Below are 17,179 nucleotides of genomic sequence, written 5' to 3'. Positions count from 1 at the left end.
CTTAGGTGGGAGGAATTTACTGTGCAGCTCCCCTAATCCAGATAATTGTAATAAATTAGGCAGTTTTCTCATCAGCTTCTCTTTATGGTTGTCAGATGGGGGCATAACGATGCAATTCATCCTTCTAAAATGTATAAAATGATTATATGTTTGCTGCTTTTTAAAATGGCCCCATAATACTTTTTTTTTTTTTTAATTAATCGTGACAAAGAGTTGGGTAAAAATTGTCTTGGCTTCGTTGCCTTTAGCAAACAGGCAGTAAATCCTGCCATTGTCACTAGAGGGCGAGGAACAGTCTTGGAGGAGAAACAGAGCCAGGGACCCACCATTACCAGCACCGCATCAACCAGTGCCAGGACTTATTTTGGTGTCTTGGAAAAGATGACCATGTCCAGCCCCACCACCTACCTCCTGCCGAGTGCAATGTGGGGATGATTTCTGCACGGTTCCTGTGCAGAAAGAAACACAACTGCCATGCTGTGCTGGCAGTCAAGCTTTGATTCTCCAATCGTTTATTTACTTATAAAAGCACAGTGACTAACTGATGTCCGTACAGGTACACCAGCACCAAGTGAGGGCTGGATCAGGCCTCAGACTCTCTCCGAGTGCCAATGAGCACAAATTGTCAGTGAATTGACCTAGATACTTTTCATTCATTTTCATTCGTTTAATTCATCTTCAGCCCTGCATTAAGTTAAAAAGCTGTGTGTGTGTATGCATGTATACATTTATATTATACAGATATATATCCCATTATCAATACCCTGGAGCCCTCCAGTTCCCGCTTTCAATATAGTTTTGATATGCATAACGCTTTAACTACCCCTGTGATCTCTTCTTCTACTTTGAGACAGTTTTGATTAAAAGTCTTAGCATTCATTTCCTGCTTCCTCATCTGGATGTTTGAAGTACCAATTAAGCCAACAGATGCAATGAACATGTATTATTCAAAATCTCCACCAGTTGTGGCTACAGGTCACCCTTGATGAGTTTGTGTTCTGAGTTTCCTTCCTTTTTTTTTCTTTTAATAATTCAAATTTTTCTAATTGCTTTTCAAAAACAGGTAGATGAAAATGACTTGTTACTTTGATATTTATGGAGCTTTTAACATCCACCTGTAGCCTCAAATCTCTAAATATTTGACATTCAAAGTTACAATTTGAAGCATAACACTTTGACTGCAAGAAGACCTTGGTGCATACATTTACATCCATTACTTTCAAAGTTTTTGCTCCAGCAATACAACTGACTGATTAGCCCTCAAGATCTTGTTGTCAAGACAGCAACAAGGGAACTAACTGAAAAAGGGGAAGGAACAACGGCACAGAGACCAGGAACAGCTGAACTCTTGCCCTTTCCATTAAAAAGTTAATGCTACGTCTTGCCTGGGGCATGGCCTTTTGCCTTTCTGTTCCCATCTGTAAGATGGGAAGACTAATTTAGATAAATTTCCAAGTCACTTAAATAGATGCAGGCTCCTGAATCCCTGAACCTTGACTAGAATCCAGGCACCAACCCTCCCTGGAAGATCTTTCCCAGCAGGGATAAAGTCCATTGGCTGCCAGGTGTTAAACACAAATGAATCATGGTCATGCTACACATCTAAGAATCATCACAGAGATAACATTTCTGAGCAACTGTTTCTACCTGGTGATCCATACAGCTGACCATGACATTGTCGGACTCATTAAAGCAGGATCTACGCTTTGATGATGAAAATTACAGCCCAATCTCATTGATTTCCACAAAGGAGTGAGGAAAACCATTGCAAAGAATAAAATTATGCAGAAGAAGTGAGCAAAAATCAAAAGTTACTGAATAACAAAATGGGACTGGTTAACATATTTTTGCAGTTGCCTTTTAATAAGAAAGCCCCAGCAGCAGGTTAAGTTTCACTGAAGCTCCCCAAATAACCGTAATCAAACAGAAAAGAAACCGTTAGCTGTATCATTGGGACTCATTTTTTTTTCTAGTGTATAGTAAAAGACAGATTAGCAGACTTTTAAGGAAAGGTGCCTTTTGCCATCAGAGACCTCTCCACAAAGTTTGTGTGTTACCTATCCTGGCTGTTAGAGACAGAAGGGATAAAACCATCAGACTGGCACTTGCAGGAACCTATGTCAGTACTTTCCAAGCAGAGATCTTTACCTTCGTGCATTCTGCGGCTATTTTGATGTTCCTGTGCCGTGACCTACAACATGCTGTCTTTACACAGTCCATCTATATTGCTCACAAGCCAAGGAATAAGGGCCAAAGAGGCTGCAAAGCAGTAAAATAATTGGGTGATAACCTGCCAGATTCACAACAGAGCTGGATCAGATTCTACCATGAAACATATAAATTGTTTGGGAAAAAAAAGTAAGTAGGTCTAAATACAGCAATAATAATAAACTGTCAACCAAGGTGTCTCCTCTACCCAGGATAATTGTGCTTTCCACTTACCTTATCACAAAAAACCTTGATCTGGCAGTAGGCTCGGTGGATGGGTTTATTGCTGCGGTTGTTGTAGCTGTACGTATCTATCTGAATCATCAAAGGAAGCCCCTTTACTCCTTTTTGCGAGGAGAAGTCTGTGCTCAAGCAATTCACGGTGATGAAAATCTATGTGACAGAGAGATTACTTTAAAAATGTGGTGCAAACAACTATTAAACTTCTGGAAACTCATGACAACAAATGGGGAAATAAAAGCAGAGATCTCCCCAAAATATTTTAACTCAGTTAGTTATCTCCATTCTGACATTTCACACATTCCACACACTCCACTTCTCTCCTAAGTCCAGCAAAGATGCTTCCATGTTGGGAAGGAGGACAGACTTTTAAGATGTGTATCAATGCATTACCTTGAATCAGGAGATCGCATTTGATGTGAATCACCTGATTATCCCAACTTACCATGCTTTGGTTCACACCAGAGAGCCAGAATGCATAAACTGGATTCTTTCTGGAAGAGTCAGAGCAGATGTGTCCCAGGAGCACACCTCACATGCTCCAGCTGCTAACAGTTGCTCAGTCCGTGGGAACTGACTAAAGATAATCTCAGATAAAACCTCCAAAACGTGTCTCACGTGGAAGTAAGGTCTTTAGCCCTGACTTGTTCCACCCTACAAACCTGCTCCGTATGTTTGTACTATTTGTTAATACAGACATAGCCAGATAACCTTGCGCTGTCCTTTCCAGCCATCTTTTGGTCTGGCTTGTTCTTCTGACATCTCATTACTCAAATTCAGTGTGGCCAAGCCAAAGTCCTTCCCCTTTTTTCACATATTCTCTCTGCACTGTCATCAGCAGCACTCCATCCCCCAACCTATCAACAGATATCCCTGACCTCACTCTAAGGGTCCTTCCCAGTCTCTCTTCATTTTCCAACTTGCATCTCACCCTGTCTGTCAAACAGGGAAGAAATTTCTCAAATATTTCTGAAGCTTCTGCCCACCTTTGCCATGCCCTCGGTTCCTGGCAACCCTTGCTCATCTTTTCTTCAGAAACCTGTCTCATGCTTTCCTTCTACACACACGAATGCCTGCAGAAAACCAGCAGTCACCTCCTGTTTTCTACCCACCATCCGTACTATGGGACAAGGACTTGTTCATACAGCACCTGGCAGAAGGGTCTCCCACCACCAAGTCTATTTCGGTGCAAAGAAAGCTGTTACCATGATCTGAATTATCACTAGGATCTTTTCAGTCAGGACAGTGTGCATGGAACATGAGATGATGCTGTATTAAAAATGCAATTGTTTTTTTGCAGCGAGGATTCGTGCTTCACATAGGAATTTTTGCCGGTTGTGTATTAACCTGGTTCTACTTTTCACTTTTTCTTGATTTAAAAAAAATGCACACAAAAATAAAACAAGCACTGTGAACTAAGAAAAAGGTCAGAAAAAACTACCAGTGAGTACTGTCTGAGCCCTGCCGACCTGCAGCCTGCTCCAGCAGGATGAGCACTGTAAGGCTGAGCTCTGCAGGGACTCCCAAATACCACTGATGCACACCTCACTGATGCACATCTCACAGGGCAGATCTGAGGCCATCAGGCCCCTGGGATCTGGGAAGATTCAGGAATGAAGAAAGCCCTCCCCCGCAATCCACAAACAGGGCTAAAACCCAATACAAATGAATAGAGCGCAAACACCCCTAAGAGAAAGGCGAGCTCAGAATAAAGGTCTCTGGTGCAGCTAGTAGGGGGATACTTTACCCTAATGGCAGAAGTTACATTGCAGTCAGTTTTTTTTACGATGGAGCCAGAGCAGCTTATTTGCCTGACCGAGCTAATGGCACCTCCGCATTTCTGCTCCTGATTGTATCGCAGAGCTGCATTTACAAATGAAATGGTTGAACTTTAACTGCGGGCAGAGGAGGAAGGCGGGGAAGGGCCCTAGGTGAAACTCTGATTTTGAAACTGATAGTGTTATTTCTGTTTCAAATTACAACTTGGTCTCCTCCAGATCCAAAGGTAACTGTGGATATGGGTGCACATGCCTTTGAAATATGATGGCCTGAATTTTCGTTTGCCTTAAGACTCCTTTACGGTGTCAGCGCAGTGCTTTAAAGTATGTGTGGCAGTGCTTTAAAGTATGTGTGAACACAGAGCAGTGGAATGAAGTCTGGCACAAAACAACCCGGTCTCGCTGTGCTTTAGCTCATCCTTCTGCATAGGGATTTTCCAGCTGTATGTTAAAATGTGAGAGGGGATGTCTAGGCTCTGCATCGCCCCAGTGGTCTGTGCACCCACCACCCCTGCTGCACACTTGGACAAAAAGTTAAAAAAAAGACTGTCCCACCTTCATCGACCACATCCTCTCTCTATCATCTCTTCCACTGCCTCCAGACACACGGAGCACAGTAGGAGCGACTGGGGAAGACAGACTTTATGGTTTCAAGAGTCCCCATACAGTAATAACAGATTACTCAGCATGAATAATAGATTGATGCTGTGAGATTCAATATCCTAGTCCTGACACCGTAATACATCAGGATCCCTCTGAGGAGCAATGACTGTACGTTCATGCGTATGAAGTGTACGATCCTTTCTGTCATATCATTTGTGCCTCACAGAGAGACAGATCGATTCAAATTAACACACATCATCTTTTTGGGAAGAATTTTCTCCCTCCGCTGTCTTCTACTAGCTCTCCTTCGAAGCACAGCACTGACCGGATTTGGAGAAGGTGGGGGGAGGGGGGGCAGGGTGCAGAGGGAAGGGGAGGAGGGCTTAAGTTGTGTTACTTGAGTTGACTTTCAGGTTTTTTACTGAAGATTTGCACCGGGGACCCGGGGGGACCATTGTCTCTGCCCCTGCCCTGCCCAGAAGCAGCCACCATGCCAGCTGCCCGCCCAGCGTGGCCTACGCTGCCCTCCCCTCCCCGTCCCCTGCAGCCCCTGCCTGCAGCGCAGGCCCTCGGTGCCACAGGCAGCAAAGCAGCCTCACAGGCACCTGGGGAAACATAAATCCCACACAGCCTCACTGGGAAGACACACGGGTTTAAGAGCCTTCTTCCTCTGGCCTCTTGTACAGCAGGGCTACGTGGCTAGTAAACATAGAGTTAAGTAAAACTGACAGCAGCAGAAGTAGATATCACCATTTTTTTTTCCCCAGGGCCCCATCTACACTTGACTTAGAACTATTTTAATGGATGTGACTACGGCTGTACCTGAATTCATTTACACACTTTTTTTTTTTCCTGCACAAACTGGATTTTAGCAATGTTTTGCTATCAGGAACAAGTTTGGGTTGTCATTATAGTGATGCCTTTTTTTACAATGTCAGCATATCTCAGATTAGAGCAATTAATGATAGAGCTCCACCCATCTAGTCTCTAGCTCGGGCATGCCATTGGCAATGAAAAACTCATTTGGAGAAACATTTGGTGCCTGAGAAAGTTTCAGCGGTGGCCTAAGATAACGACAACGTCTCTGGTTGTTACAGAGCATGTCTAGAAGAAGCACCCTCTCTTTCGGGGAAGGCACTCCTCTATGGTGTAGCTGTTATTATGTGAATTGCTGGCTGTTTGTTAAACACTGCAGCATAATTAGCGACACAAGCACAGTAACCTGCCTAAAGAGAGAGCAAGGCTCCAAAATGCATTTCCCCTTTTATCATTTAATCCAGCCAACACGACTCCTGCTGTGGTCTCCCAGCTTATGCACTTTAAAGGTCTACAGTTATGAAACCTCTAATGTAAGCCTTTTATTACTATTTACATTTCTGGCTCCCATCGACTCAGAAAGAGCCATGGGCAGAAAGGAGGGAAGAGTGTGTTATAACACAGAATCAGAAACTTAAGGCAATTTTTCTACTCAATGCTGGCAATACACAGAAACTGTGCCTGGGTGACTGGTCTTTCCAAAATCCTAATAGCCCTGTTTTAAAAGGGTTCATCCCTCCAGACTGTAACAACAAGGAGTTAAATGACTCGTCTCTTTAATAACTCACATCAATCCCATCATTCCTCCCATACACAAAAAGTGTGGTTTTATAGTTTCTCCTGCCAGCCGTTACCTTATAAATTCCATACAAAGGTAAGACCTTTGTTTTATTTCAATACAAATGTCTCTAGCAAATGTTTACACTACTCTTTTGAAGCTTCCTCAACCCACACCACACCCCGGCAACTACATAAAAATGCCATTTGCCTTGAATCCCAGATGCATACTTACTGAACCATTTGTATACACTGAAATTTCAACATTATTTGCTATCACAGCTTAACTCTTCTTTAATATATAGAGATGTTTGCATGTGTGCATACATATATATATAAAAGATACATATGCACGTATACACACAGATATGGCTTATTAAAGCAGCTGCCAAGTATAATACTACATAATTGCTGGCACTAATTCCCCAAAATAAAGTACTTTTCCTCCAACCTTTAAATTTTGAGAGTAGAGAAAATATTAATTTCCTCCCTAATGAGATGAAATTTGATGTAACTAAAGAAGGAAATGAATAATTAAGAACAAAATAAAGCTTATACTATTCAAAACTCATCCTACATATCCCTATCAATGTTAAAGAAATACGGATTATCACAATTAAAATCACTGCTAGAGACCGTGCTGTTTAATCAGCTTCATTTTACAACTGTGCCCACTGGAATCACAGCTCACTTTGGCCCACGATGTCTAAGAACCTAATCCTGCAAATCACTCACTCATTGAAAACACAGCTTATTACTGTATGCTCTATGCCAAAACTCATTAAATAACTGGAAAGGTTCCCAGGGGCTTCAGCATGCTTTGGATTAAAGATCTACATTTCAGTTAAATATAGTAGGACAATGATTGCACGCAAGTATACACAACAACTGCACAGCACACAACTACTGTACACACCAAAAAGCATGTGCCAGCACCCACATGAATAGCATATCTGCCAACATGCCTCTTTGCTGCGTGTCCAAGTTGCATGGCTTTGCAGAAATCAGTAATTTCTTGCCATCACTGAAATGTATGTCTGCCCACTTCAAGGTGACAGTTTTCTTCACTGAATGGTTCACTGAAGTCACAACTTAGAATTAAGGTTGAAAAGTGCTGCCCATAAAAATATACAAATAAGCCTTGTTTGCTTGTAACCTTGTTTCAAAGGTTACATCATCCTAGCCATTTTAAATTAGCAAAGTATTAATCATAGAGAAGGCATATCTCAAAGAGGTGGTATGATTTATTACAAAAATATCCTCATTTCACCAGGAGTTATTCTGCTTCTTAATTATCTTCCTTGCAAACTAAATTCTGCCAGCAATAAGACTGCAAGCAGGCAGAGGTATGTCTATCAAAAAAAAAAAGAAGCTGATCTCTCTGTTCAAAAGCCTCCACTAAAACTTTGTCAGGCAGCCAGATACTGCAGCAAAATCTTCAGTAGGGCAGCAGCAAGGCAACCAACTTCCATTTAGCATATCATAAAAAGACTTTAAAAAGATGGTTAAAAAGTCAGCCAGTTCTTGTTAATCGTTATTTGTTTCCTCACCTTCCTTTAAAGCATTCTTTTAAAAATACCAAACGTGGTATTCAGGTTCAACCAAAGGGAACCAACAAATCACCGTGCCCATAAATGCTGCGTATTTATATATAGAAGTAAATACGGGAGTGAAATGAAGATGGACCATACAAAAAGTGTTCTGCACTTCCTACCACTGCTTCCTTATTGCTCAGTATTTTTGTCTCAAGGAAGAGTTTGACGTGGCTGTACACCCTTCCCTTCCCTTCCCAGTACCCCAGATCTGAACCACAAGCCCCAGGGTAACCTCTAGGCCACGGCCCCAGCAGACAACCATGTCATCCTAGAAAAAGGTCTCTGCTCCCCCAAAAGGGCCCAAATCTGCTCTCCTGGAAGACAAAGGGAACTGTTGTCACTGACTTCTGGTACACTTATTAAACATTAATGGAGTGACTTGTGTGCTGTTTCCCCCAGTCCCCAAACAGCAATGGAGGTATTATTTCACAATTCAACAAGTGCCATAAAAGATCTCCTCTTTCCTTCCAGCTCCTTTCAGAAGACAAGGGCACAAGGAGCTGGAGGCAACACCCTAGCTCCCTCTGTGGTCCTGAGGCGACAGAGACACCTCTGTCTGTATACTTTGAACACTCATTTCTTTCACACAAGATCCAGCTGGGATGCTGCCTTACAAAACTTCAGCAGAATGACTGCTAACGGGCGGCTTCTGGGTGTCGCACTCGGGCTGTCATACCCAATCCTGCAGGGCTCCCAGGAGGAAGGTACGGCTCAGCTCGAGTGTGGGAGGAGAAAAAATCTGGATTTGAACCAAGTGCCCTCCAGGTGGAGTATGCAAGTGAGAAATCCGATGCTGGAGATAAGTCTTCCTGGATGCAGGATTTAGTCTCCCGAGGGAGACGGGGATATTTGGTTAGGTGAGGTCTGTTTCTCCTGTTTGATTTTTAAAGATCGCTCCCCTGTGCAGTTCCAAGGCCTGGTCTGTTGGTTTGTTTTTTTTTTAATTTCTTCCCAGGCCAGTAGAGCGCTTCATCACATAACGTCTCAGAGGCCCTGGCAAGAACTGCTCTGTGCCGCTTTTGTCTGACTCAGAAGAGAAAGGTCTTTGTGCCTGTGAGGTTAGTTTTAATCTTGAAATTGTGGTGAAAGGGGAAAACAACACTGAGCAGAAACAATGGAGCCAGTTTAAAGATCGTCGCTCAAAATGCTTAAGAAAGGAGAGTCTGTAATTAGGGCTTGAAAATCTTCATCTCTCTCGGATGAGGTAATTGCTGGAGAAAAAACTGCCTTCAGTGACGTGACTCTGAGTCCACAGCTTTCAAACACCGCAGGGGGATCCTATGGGAATCCCCACACCGCGTGCAACTGGTTATTTTATTAAAGCCTCCAACAAGATCAAGCATGTGTGTACGTGTACACGTCGGGGGGGGGGGAGTCTTCAGCACAGGGTGACAAGCTTACCAGTACAACCTGATTTATGCTTGATAGCCCAATACCAAATAACGTTATGAATCCTCTTACTTTTATCAATACATTTGCAGTCCACGGTCCTAAAAGATCAGATATCTGATAACAACCCCCCAAAATAAATAAAGATAAGCCAATACACATTTTAATCACTGCTTCCTGCAGAAATACAAGTGACTGTCTTAAATTTCACTCCTGACAATTTTTTTTTACTCCAGCAACAATAAGTCATTGTTTAAAAATCTTCCTGTGCTATATTTCTGGTGGTCATAGTGAAAGCTATTTCCTTAGGGTTTCGGCAACCAAGGAGGGAGCAATGTGAATGGTGCAAGATTAGAATAAAATGGCTGACACTGTCCACCTGGATATGACTTTCTTGCTCCTAGATCAACATGCTCTGTTGTTAGATCTGGTGGCTGGAAATGCAAGTGGCATCCCACTGCCAGCCTGGCAATGGGATGGATAGTGGGAGGAAGATCACCAATGGGAGGAAGAGATGGCACTACCATGCATGCCCTGGCCATCTTAGTGCTTCTGTGAAGGCCCTTGTGAAAGTCCATCATGTTGGAGATCCCAAATGAATTGCCACATATGGTTAATGTGCATAATGGCCACGTGCACACAACGGTCATCTGTTGTGACTGCAGGGGACAACATACTGCTGTATTTTGAAATGGAATCACATAGTAGGGGATATCCTATTTGAGATATCCTTAGCCTTCCTTGAATGTTGGGCATTTTGTATTCAACATGACAACAGTATCAGGAGTTTGTTCTGCTGGACAGTGTTGGCTGTTTGTTACTTCCAAGTCCCTGAAAGTCCCGTATTACCCCCACTCATTTTACACCGACTAATTTCCCTTGCTGTTTGCTTTCTGGTGGCAAACTTGTTCTTACAGTTACCTGCAGCTTTTCATTTCTCCTGCACGAGGTCCATGCAGCTAAAACACTCTGCTACTCTTTTGATGCCTTTATCTATAAGGCACTTCTTAAGGTGCTCTGATGTCCTGATTTATAGGTTCACTACAGCAGTCACAGCCCTGAATGTAAAACCTCATGTCTGAGGGTATTTGACCATTTAAAAGTAAAATTTAAACAAAACAAAACAAACAAACAAAAAACCACACACATCAGTCCTCAAAAATAAGCTTATTTCCCCTTGCAAGGACAGTCTGTGTAACACTATAAAAAAATGGCACGAACACAAGGAAAGACAGTCTGCCTTACAGAATATTGATTACTGGAGATGTTAAAAGTGTAGAAAGGAAGATGCTAATTTAGAGAATGGGAAAATGTACCTTGTGTTTGACACTGACTTAGCAAGTAGGAAAAATAACTTTTAATTTTTCTCAGGCTGGGAACATTTTAAATGGGCAATCACTGAGAAGCCACTAGTAAGAAACTATGCTCTGAGACCCCCACAGGTTTTCCTCAGAACTAGATCTACGTTTATTTGACAGTGACACAGATGTGACCGCAACATCATCCTGACACCTCTAACATACCATCTTGGCTTTTCTGGATGGCCAGAATCCCTGGTGCCAGAGAAGGACCACAGATTTGAGGAGACAGAGCTCTCTCACCTCTACCTACCCTTCTTATTATTTGGTTAATAGGAGAGAAGTGGAACAGTGACTGAGGATGGATGGTACTTATAAAGTGACACCATCTGCATGGCTTTTCCTCACCTTTGCCTCCTCATTGACATCCCAAGTAAAGGACACAGCATTGAACGCGATTTCTTCGATATTCCCAATGGTGTTAAAACTCTCCTTGTAATCAGCTGTAAGAAACAACAAACAAAGAATCTCATGAAAAAGTTTTGAACTTTCTCTTTTACATTTTGTAGTACAACTGCGGAATTGCCCGTTGCTTTTTCAGTTGGGCTTTCTAATGCATCAGAACTACCTATTGTATTGTAGATGCCAAGTTTTTAGTAAGCTTAATTGCAAAGAGGTAATATACTGCAACTTGAGTTCATGTCTAGTACATTCCTACCTAATGTTCTTGCAAAATACTGCTTGCTTTCAAAAAAGGAATCACTGTGACTGTACTGGAAAAGAGCTCATTAGCTTGGCCAAGGAATGGCCAAAATTGGAAAATTAACTAAAAGCCATTTAAACATTTAAAAAGAATGTTTAAAGCTTGACATAAATAAATGACATTACGGTAAAGTTAAAGAAGCTCTCTAACAGGCTAGCAGTTATCATTGGAGGAAATAATCAGCAGGGTACATTTCTCGCCCAATGGTTTCAACTTTCCCAAGAACTACTGCACTGGGGTTGGACCTCTATTTTAAAAAATAAAAATAATTAAAACACAGAGATCCTTTCTCCAAAGTGTATACGATACTAAAATAGAAAACAAAAAATGTAAACAATTTTTAAATTGTCTGAATACAAAATCAGCACCCTCTTCTCACATACTTCTCACGTACAGTTGATGTGGTATTACCAAATAATTAAAAATACAGAAGGAATCAAAAGCAAGAGGGAGGAAGTCTGAATTTCAAAGATGATGAAAGCATTAAAACAACAACAGCAACAAAAACATTAAGAGGAGAAAACCACGTAAGGAAGACAATTTGCGGCTCTTTATAATCGAAAAGCAAGGCAGGCCCACTTTTGCACTGCCTCTGCCAGCCAGATTAACACTCTTTGTTCTCTTTGATGACAGATTAAGAGAAAGACCCTGTTTATAAGGAGGTAATATCTGCTTGATTAAAGGAACTTCCATATTCTTCAAGAAAACGCATCAGCTTTCTCTGGGCCCTACACATTTCCTTAGCATCCATTGAGGACTGCAGTTGGACTCGGTGCCAAAGGACTGAAGATACATAATGCTGCAATCTCTGTCATTTCAACTTTTGTCCTAATCTGTGCTTCAGAAACACTGTGATTCTTAGCTTTGTATTCAGTTATAGAAAGAGTATGTTTTTGTATTCTAAAAATGAGAGAATCAAATGGTTTCGATATGCACTTCCTTTGCCCTTCTAAAAATAAACTATTGGTCTCTAAAAATAATTTATAGGCAATAACTGCTTTAAAAGCACTTATAACAAAAACACTCTTGCAAGAATGATTTAGCATGAGAGATGTAAAGCTAGTACACTTTCTCTCATCTGAAGTGCAGGGATGGTGGCATTTCACCGAGCAAGTGAAGCCGTGTTCCTGGGATATCTGAGTGACTTGGGCTACGTTAGGAATCCACCGTTCTGACCGCAGGCACGGTACAAGACATTTGGTGATGCAGCAGCTGAACACGGTGCTTGGGAGGGCTGGCGGGCTTTTCATTCCCACCATGAACTCAGATCCCCTCTCTAACTGAAGTCATTGGCTTCACTATCTAAATTCAGTGTGGGAATGCAAATGAGAGGAATTAGAAGACACATAAGTAGTTTAATATGCATGTGCACACATCCACCCACCCCTTAAATTTATGATTCACCAGAAAGTGCCTCCTGTAACTGACTGCTGCATATGGGCGTGCTGTGTAGGTGCACTTTGGAAAGACATGAACAAGATGTCTTGTAAAGACACGTGTTTTCTTCTCATAAAAGGCTGTCAGAACCCAGCATCCCACCAACCCTTCCATTCCCTTCCCCCAAGACATGCCCCCGCTTCCTTAATTGCCGTACACAAATCTCCTGGATTGTGTATGTGACGTGCTGCTGGAAAGCAGAATTCCATTCCATTCCCTTCGATTTACACATTATTAAAGAGAGATCCTTTGTAGATTAAACAAGCATTTACATCCAAGGATATTTGAAAGTTGTTAGTGGGACTATTATTTTTCCTCTTCTGCTGCTGTGAGTTACCAGAAATAGAAAAGTGGGGTTCTTTGGTATGCAAGAAAAACAGCTCTACAGGAAGTATTTCCTAGTTTGTTGGGTAAGCTCCATATTAAATAATGGCAAATTTGAACATTAGGTGCTAATCATTTTCTTGCATTACGTACCATTGTAGTAGGTTTTTTATTGAGCAGAAAATAATACAAACTTTCCTAGAAAATACATGAGTAAAACTTTGGAGCACAGATAACTCCAATCTAAAGCTTCCATACACACTCTTTATGTTCATGTTTGAAGCTGCTCCAGTATCTGTCAATTTATGGTACTGATTCTGAAAAATCAATATTTGATGTAATCCAATATTGTATTCTTAATTCGATTTTATTTAAAAATAAAAAACTAGTGACCCAGTATCACAGCACAACAGTGTGGAGAAGTCAGCAATATTTCTCATTTCTGCTGGTATCAAAGTGCCTCCTCCACAAAAATCTATAGCTGCAAAAAGCCAAAATTCAATAGAACATCTTTCCTTCTTGCTTAATAAGCATCAAGTGTCCATGCACAAAGGACTTACGTACATTTAAGTATATGTTTACCTTATTGACATCAGTGCATCTTCAGATCCAGTACCAAATCTAACCCATTCAACCACCATTCCAACCAGAAAGTGCATCAGCCGGTACGCAAAACAAATTACAGCAGTGACCCCTGCACGTTCAGAGTGAGGGATTATGGCACTCTGTTTCCTCTGATCTCCAGAATATAGCTGCAGAAGGCAGACAGACAGACCTGTGCGACCGAGGAAGCAACACAAGCAGTGGGGTTATTCCTATCTGAGGACTGAATAGCTAGGACTCCAGAACTACCATACCTCAAATTCATTTGATCCTTTGTCTGCTAAGGACCAAGTCATGTCCTAGAATAAAAGCGTATCCATAAACAATTAAAAAGGATCCACAGATGTTAAACATGTGCTACAAACATTAACTTAAAATAATACTAATATTGTAAAGTTTGTGGAACAGGCTGTACATGCTTATGGCTATTCACAAATAGTTTTAAGGGAGCCTAACACGTACTTAACCTTCTATATACTCTTCCTAGTGGGGGTGAGATCCCAAAGAACTACCAGAAGATATTGCCAGACCACCCCCTGAAGATGGGACAGGTCTGATACGCACCCCCGCACTTAGCAAGCCTCTCCCACTGCCTGCTTAAATGGTTCCCCTGGGAGCATCCTGGCATTTGCTATCTCACCCACGGACACCCAATTCTCCCTGCTAACTACAGGGGGTGTGGACATTCAGTCCTTCACAGGAGCTCTTCAAGCATCTTGGGCTGAATTCTTTACCTAAAGGGAAATAACGTTCATAGAATCACACAGTGATTTAGGTTGGGAGGGTCCCTGCTCAGAGCAGAGCCAAATTCCAATGTGGATGAAGTTGCTCAGTTAGATCATCCTATGAGAAAACCGGAAGATTTTGCTAAACGCAGCTTGATGCTTACATGGGAAATGCAGTTGGAGCCATTCTGTCCCAATAAACCCAATACCCACAATCCAAATGAAAGGCAATGTGCTTCAAAAAAAAAAATGTACTTGGTAAGAGCTAAGGCCATATTTCAGCTGTTCTCAAAACACTACCATTGAGCAACATCCAGGCCTTTCATCTAAAAATTCAGTCCTCTTACAACTCTTAAGTCTGACTGGGAGTGCTCTATCAGTAACTCTTACTACTCTACACTGTGTTCACGTGTGCAGTCCAAATAAAGAATACAAGCCACAGTGCCTCAAAAGTGAGCACAGACTTGCTCCATCTCAAATTAATGGAAACAAAAAAGACAATCATGTTAACAAAGGTGAATACGCGCAGCACAAAGGTGTTCACAAAGGTGAATGCACAGCATTTGGTTTGCAGAGCACTGCTTTACAGCACACGTTTTAAGCTGAGTTGTTGGGTAAGGGACTGACGTGTGCTGTACACCATGGGTGAGACTCTGGTGCAAGGAGAGTCGGAGGGTGTTGGCACAGCAATAGAAGGAGCTCCACAGCACATACCTTCGGAGGCATGAGTACTGCAAGCTTGCAGGGACTAGAACAAAAACAGGCAGCCTTCAAAAACAGCTGTGACACGACATACTTGCTCTTTTAATGTGTCATGATAGGAGTCATCTGGCCTGGGTTTTACTGCCTTAACTACCCCGTAGAACAAACATAAATAAATAAATAAATAAATAAACAGAAGTTGGGGAACAGACAGAACCATGATGGTAAAACAAGAGGTAGTGAGGAGATGCAGGAAGAGCTGACCCATGACTTTGACCTAACACACTGGATTTATGCCAACTTCAGTGCAGACTACAGCATTCAAAAGCCAAAAGGCACAGTATGAGTAGGGCCACTTTGGGATTGCTTCCCAGTGCTATCGTTCAGTCACCCCTGAATTCTTGCAGTGCTCTCCTTGGTGCTATCTCCGAGTCACCCTGATCCCACCACCACCACCCCCGCCCCCTCTCATTCCTACCATTCAATGGTTTGGTTCCCTCAGGCGGTGAGAACAAGATAGACTTTGTCTGCTTTGGTCTAGCCGTCTCCTTTGACTGGGATCGGCTGCAGATGGCTGCTGTGTAAACTGCACGTGGGAGGGGAGAAGTGCTTGATGTCTAGACACTCCCACAGATTTCAACTGCAGGCTCCTTGGCAGCAGGTACGTGTTCTCTCCGTCTGCTCAAATCTCCCAAGCATGTGGATAGGGCAGTTGTGACTGAAATGGGCTTGTAAATACCTTAGGTGGGATGACAGTAAACAGGTCTCTCAGGATAGCACACCAGAGCTCAGGGTTTCTCCCTTGCTTCTCCCTGAAACCTACAAGACTCAAAAAATGAGAGGTGAAGGAGTCCTGGGAGCTCATTTGCTGTCACCATCATGATGGCACCTCAACTCTCAGGCTGAGCTTACACAATACTGGGGCTCTTGCAGCACCACAGCCCCAAAACACTCACATCTTCCTGGTCTGAAAGGCCTCTCTGACTAGCTAACGTAACTGTTACGTGGGCTCTGACTGGGTCAAAGAACAGATCCACCTTTGAGAAGCAAAAGGAAACAGACAGTCCCGAGGAGGCACAGACATAGATTTCCCAGCAGCAGAAGAGGGAACGCTAACAAATACATGTGCAAGTGGAAGATTTTCTCTGTGACTACTGAGGACCATTCCTTCTGCATGGCTTCCTTCCTGCTTCATAGACCGTATATGCAACACATACATGGAAGCCATGCACACATTGCCAATACATCCCACTGCATCCTTGTGCAAGGTACCAGAACTTTCCACACACTCTGCCATCTTCTCCAAAACATCTTCTCATACTTACCAATGTCAAGGACTCTCTGCTTTGCTGTGTGTTGCCGAGAGTGCCAGTATTTCCAATATTTCAGCTGCTCATCTCTGTTTTTATCCTCACTAAAAACAACCATGACCACGCTCTAAGAAAATCAACAGCAGAAGGTGCATTAGTTAGTAGGTAATTAATAGGCAAAAACACAAAAGTTAAACTCTCCCATATGCCTCTAATGCTGATCCAATCACTGCCCTCCCACAGCACTTGGATTGTAAAAGGTTGTTTTTTATTCCAACCCAATACTGCAATGCACTGGAAATTTCACAGAAGAAATGCAGTTTTAAAATAATGGTCATGTTGTTACGAAGCTCAGGCTTCCTAGGTAAAGGTAGGACATTTTCAAAGCGCAGTTCAGTCGTGCATGGGTTACTGGTGACAATGCTGTGGAGGAACAAGAACTTCAGAGGGAAGTCTCACTGGGTAGCTTCGTGCTTTAGGGAGTTAAGAGGAGAAGCCAATTTGTGTGGATAACATAAATAAAAATGTGTCCTGACAAAAAATGTAGTAGGTAAGTTGCTGCAACTACCAAAAACTCACACATTTTTATTCCATAAAATATAAGTCTTTGA

At 42.3% G+C, this 17,179-nt stretch overlaps 1 protein-coding gene across 2 annotated transcripts in view; it reads right to left on the bottom strand.

The window, feature by feature from the left end:
• GRHL2 (grainyhead like transcription factor 2) overlaps nucleotides 1–17,179 on the bottom strand; it is a 64,469-nt gene that overhangs the window by 21,208 nt on the left and 26,082 nt on the right. For both annotated transcript variants that reach the window (XM_040548650.1, XM_040548651.1), the window contains exons 7-9: nucleotides 16,584–16,695; nucleotides 11,113–11,207; nucleotides 2,443–2,601 (exon numbers count right to left, since the gene is read on the bottom strand). In XM_040548650.1, the coding sequence (XP_040404584.1) occupies nucleotides 2,443–2,601; nucleotides 11,113–11,207; nucleotides 16,584–16,695 (366 nt within the window). The remainder of the gene's footprint in view (nucleotides 1–2,442; nucleotides 2,602–11,112; nucleotides 11,208–16,583; nucleotides 16,696–17,179) is intronic.

The sequence above is a fragment of the Cygnus olor genome, chromosome 2, assembly GCF_009769625.2.
Source record: "Cygnus olor isolate bCygOlo1 chromosome 2, bCygOlo1.pri.v2, whole genome shotgun sequence".
Classification (NCBI taxonomy): Eukaryota; Metazoa; Chordata; class Aves; order Anseriformes; family Anatidae; genus Cygnus; species Cygnus olor.
The sequence above is the reverse complement of the archived record's forward strand: the minus strand, read 5'-3'. Positions and strand labels throughout refer to the sequence as shown.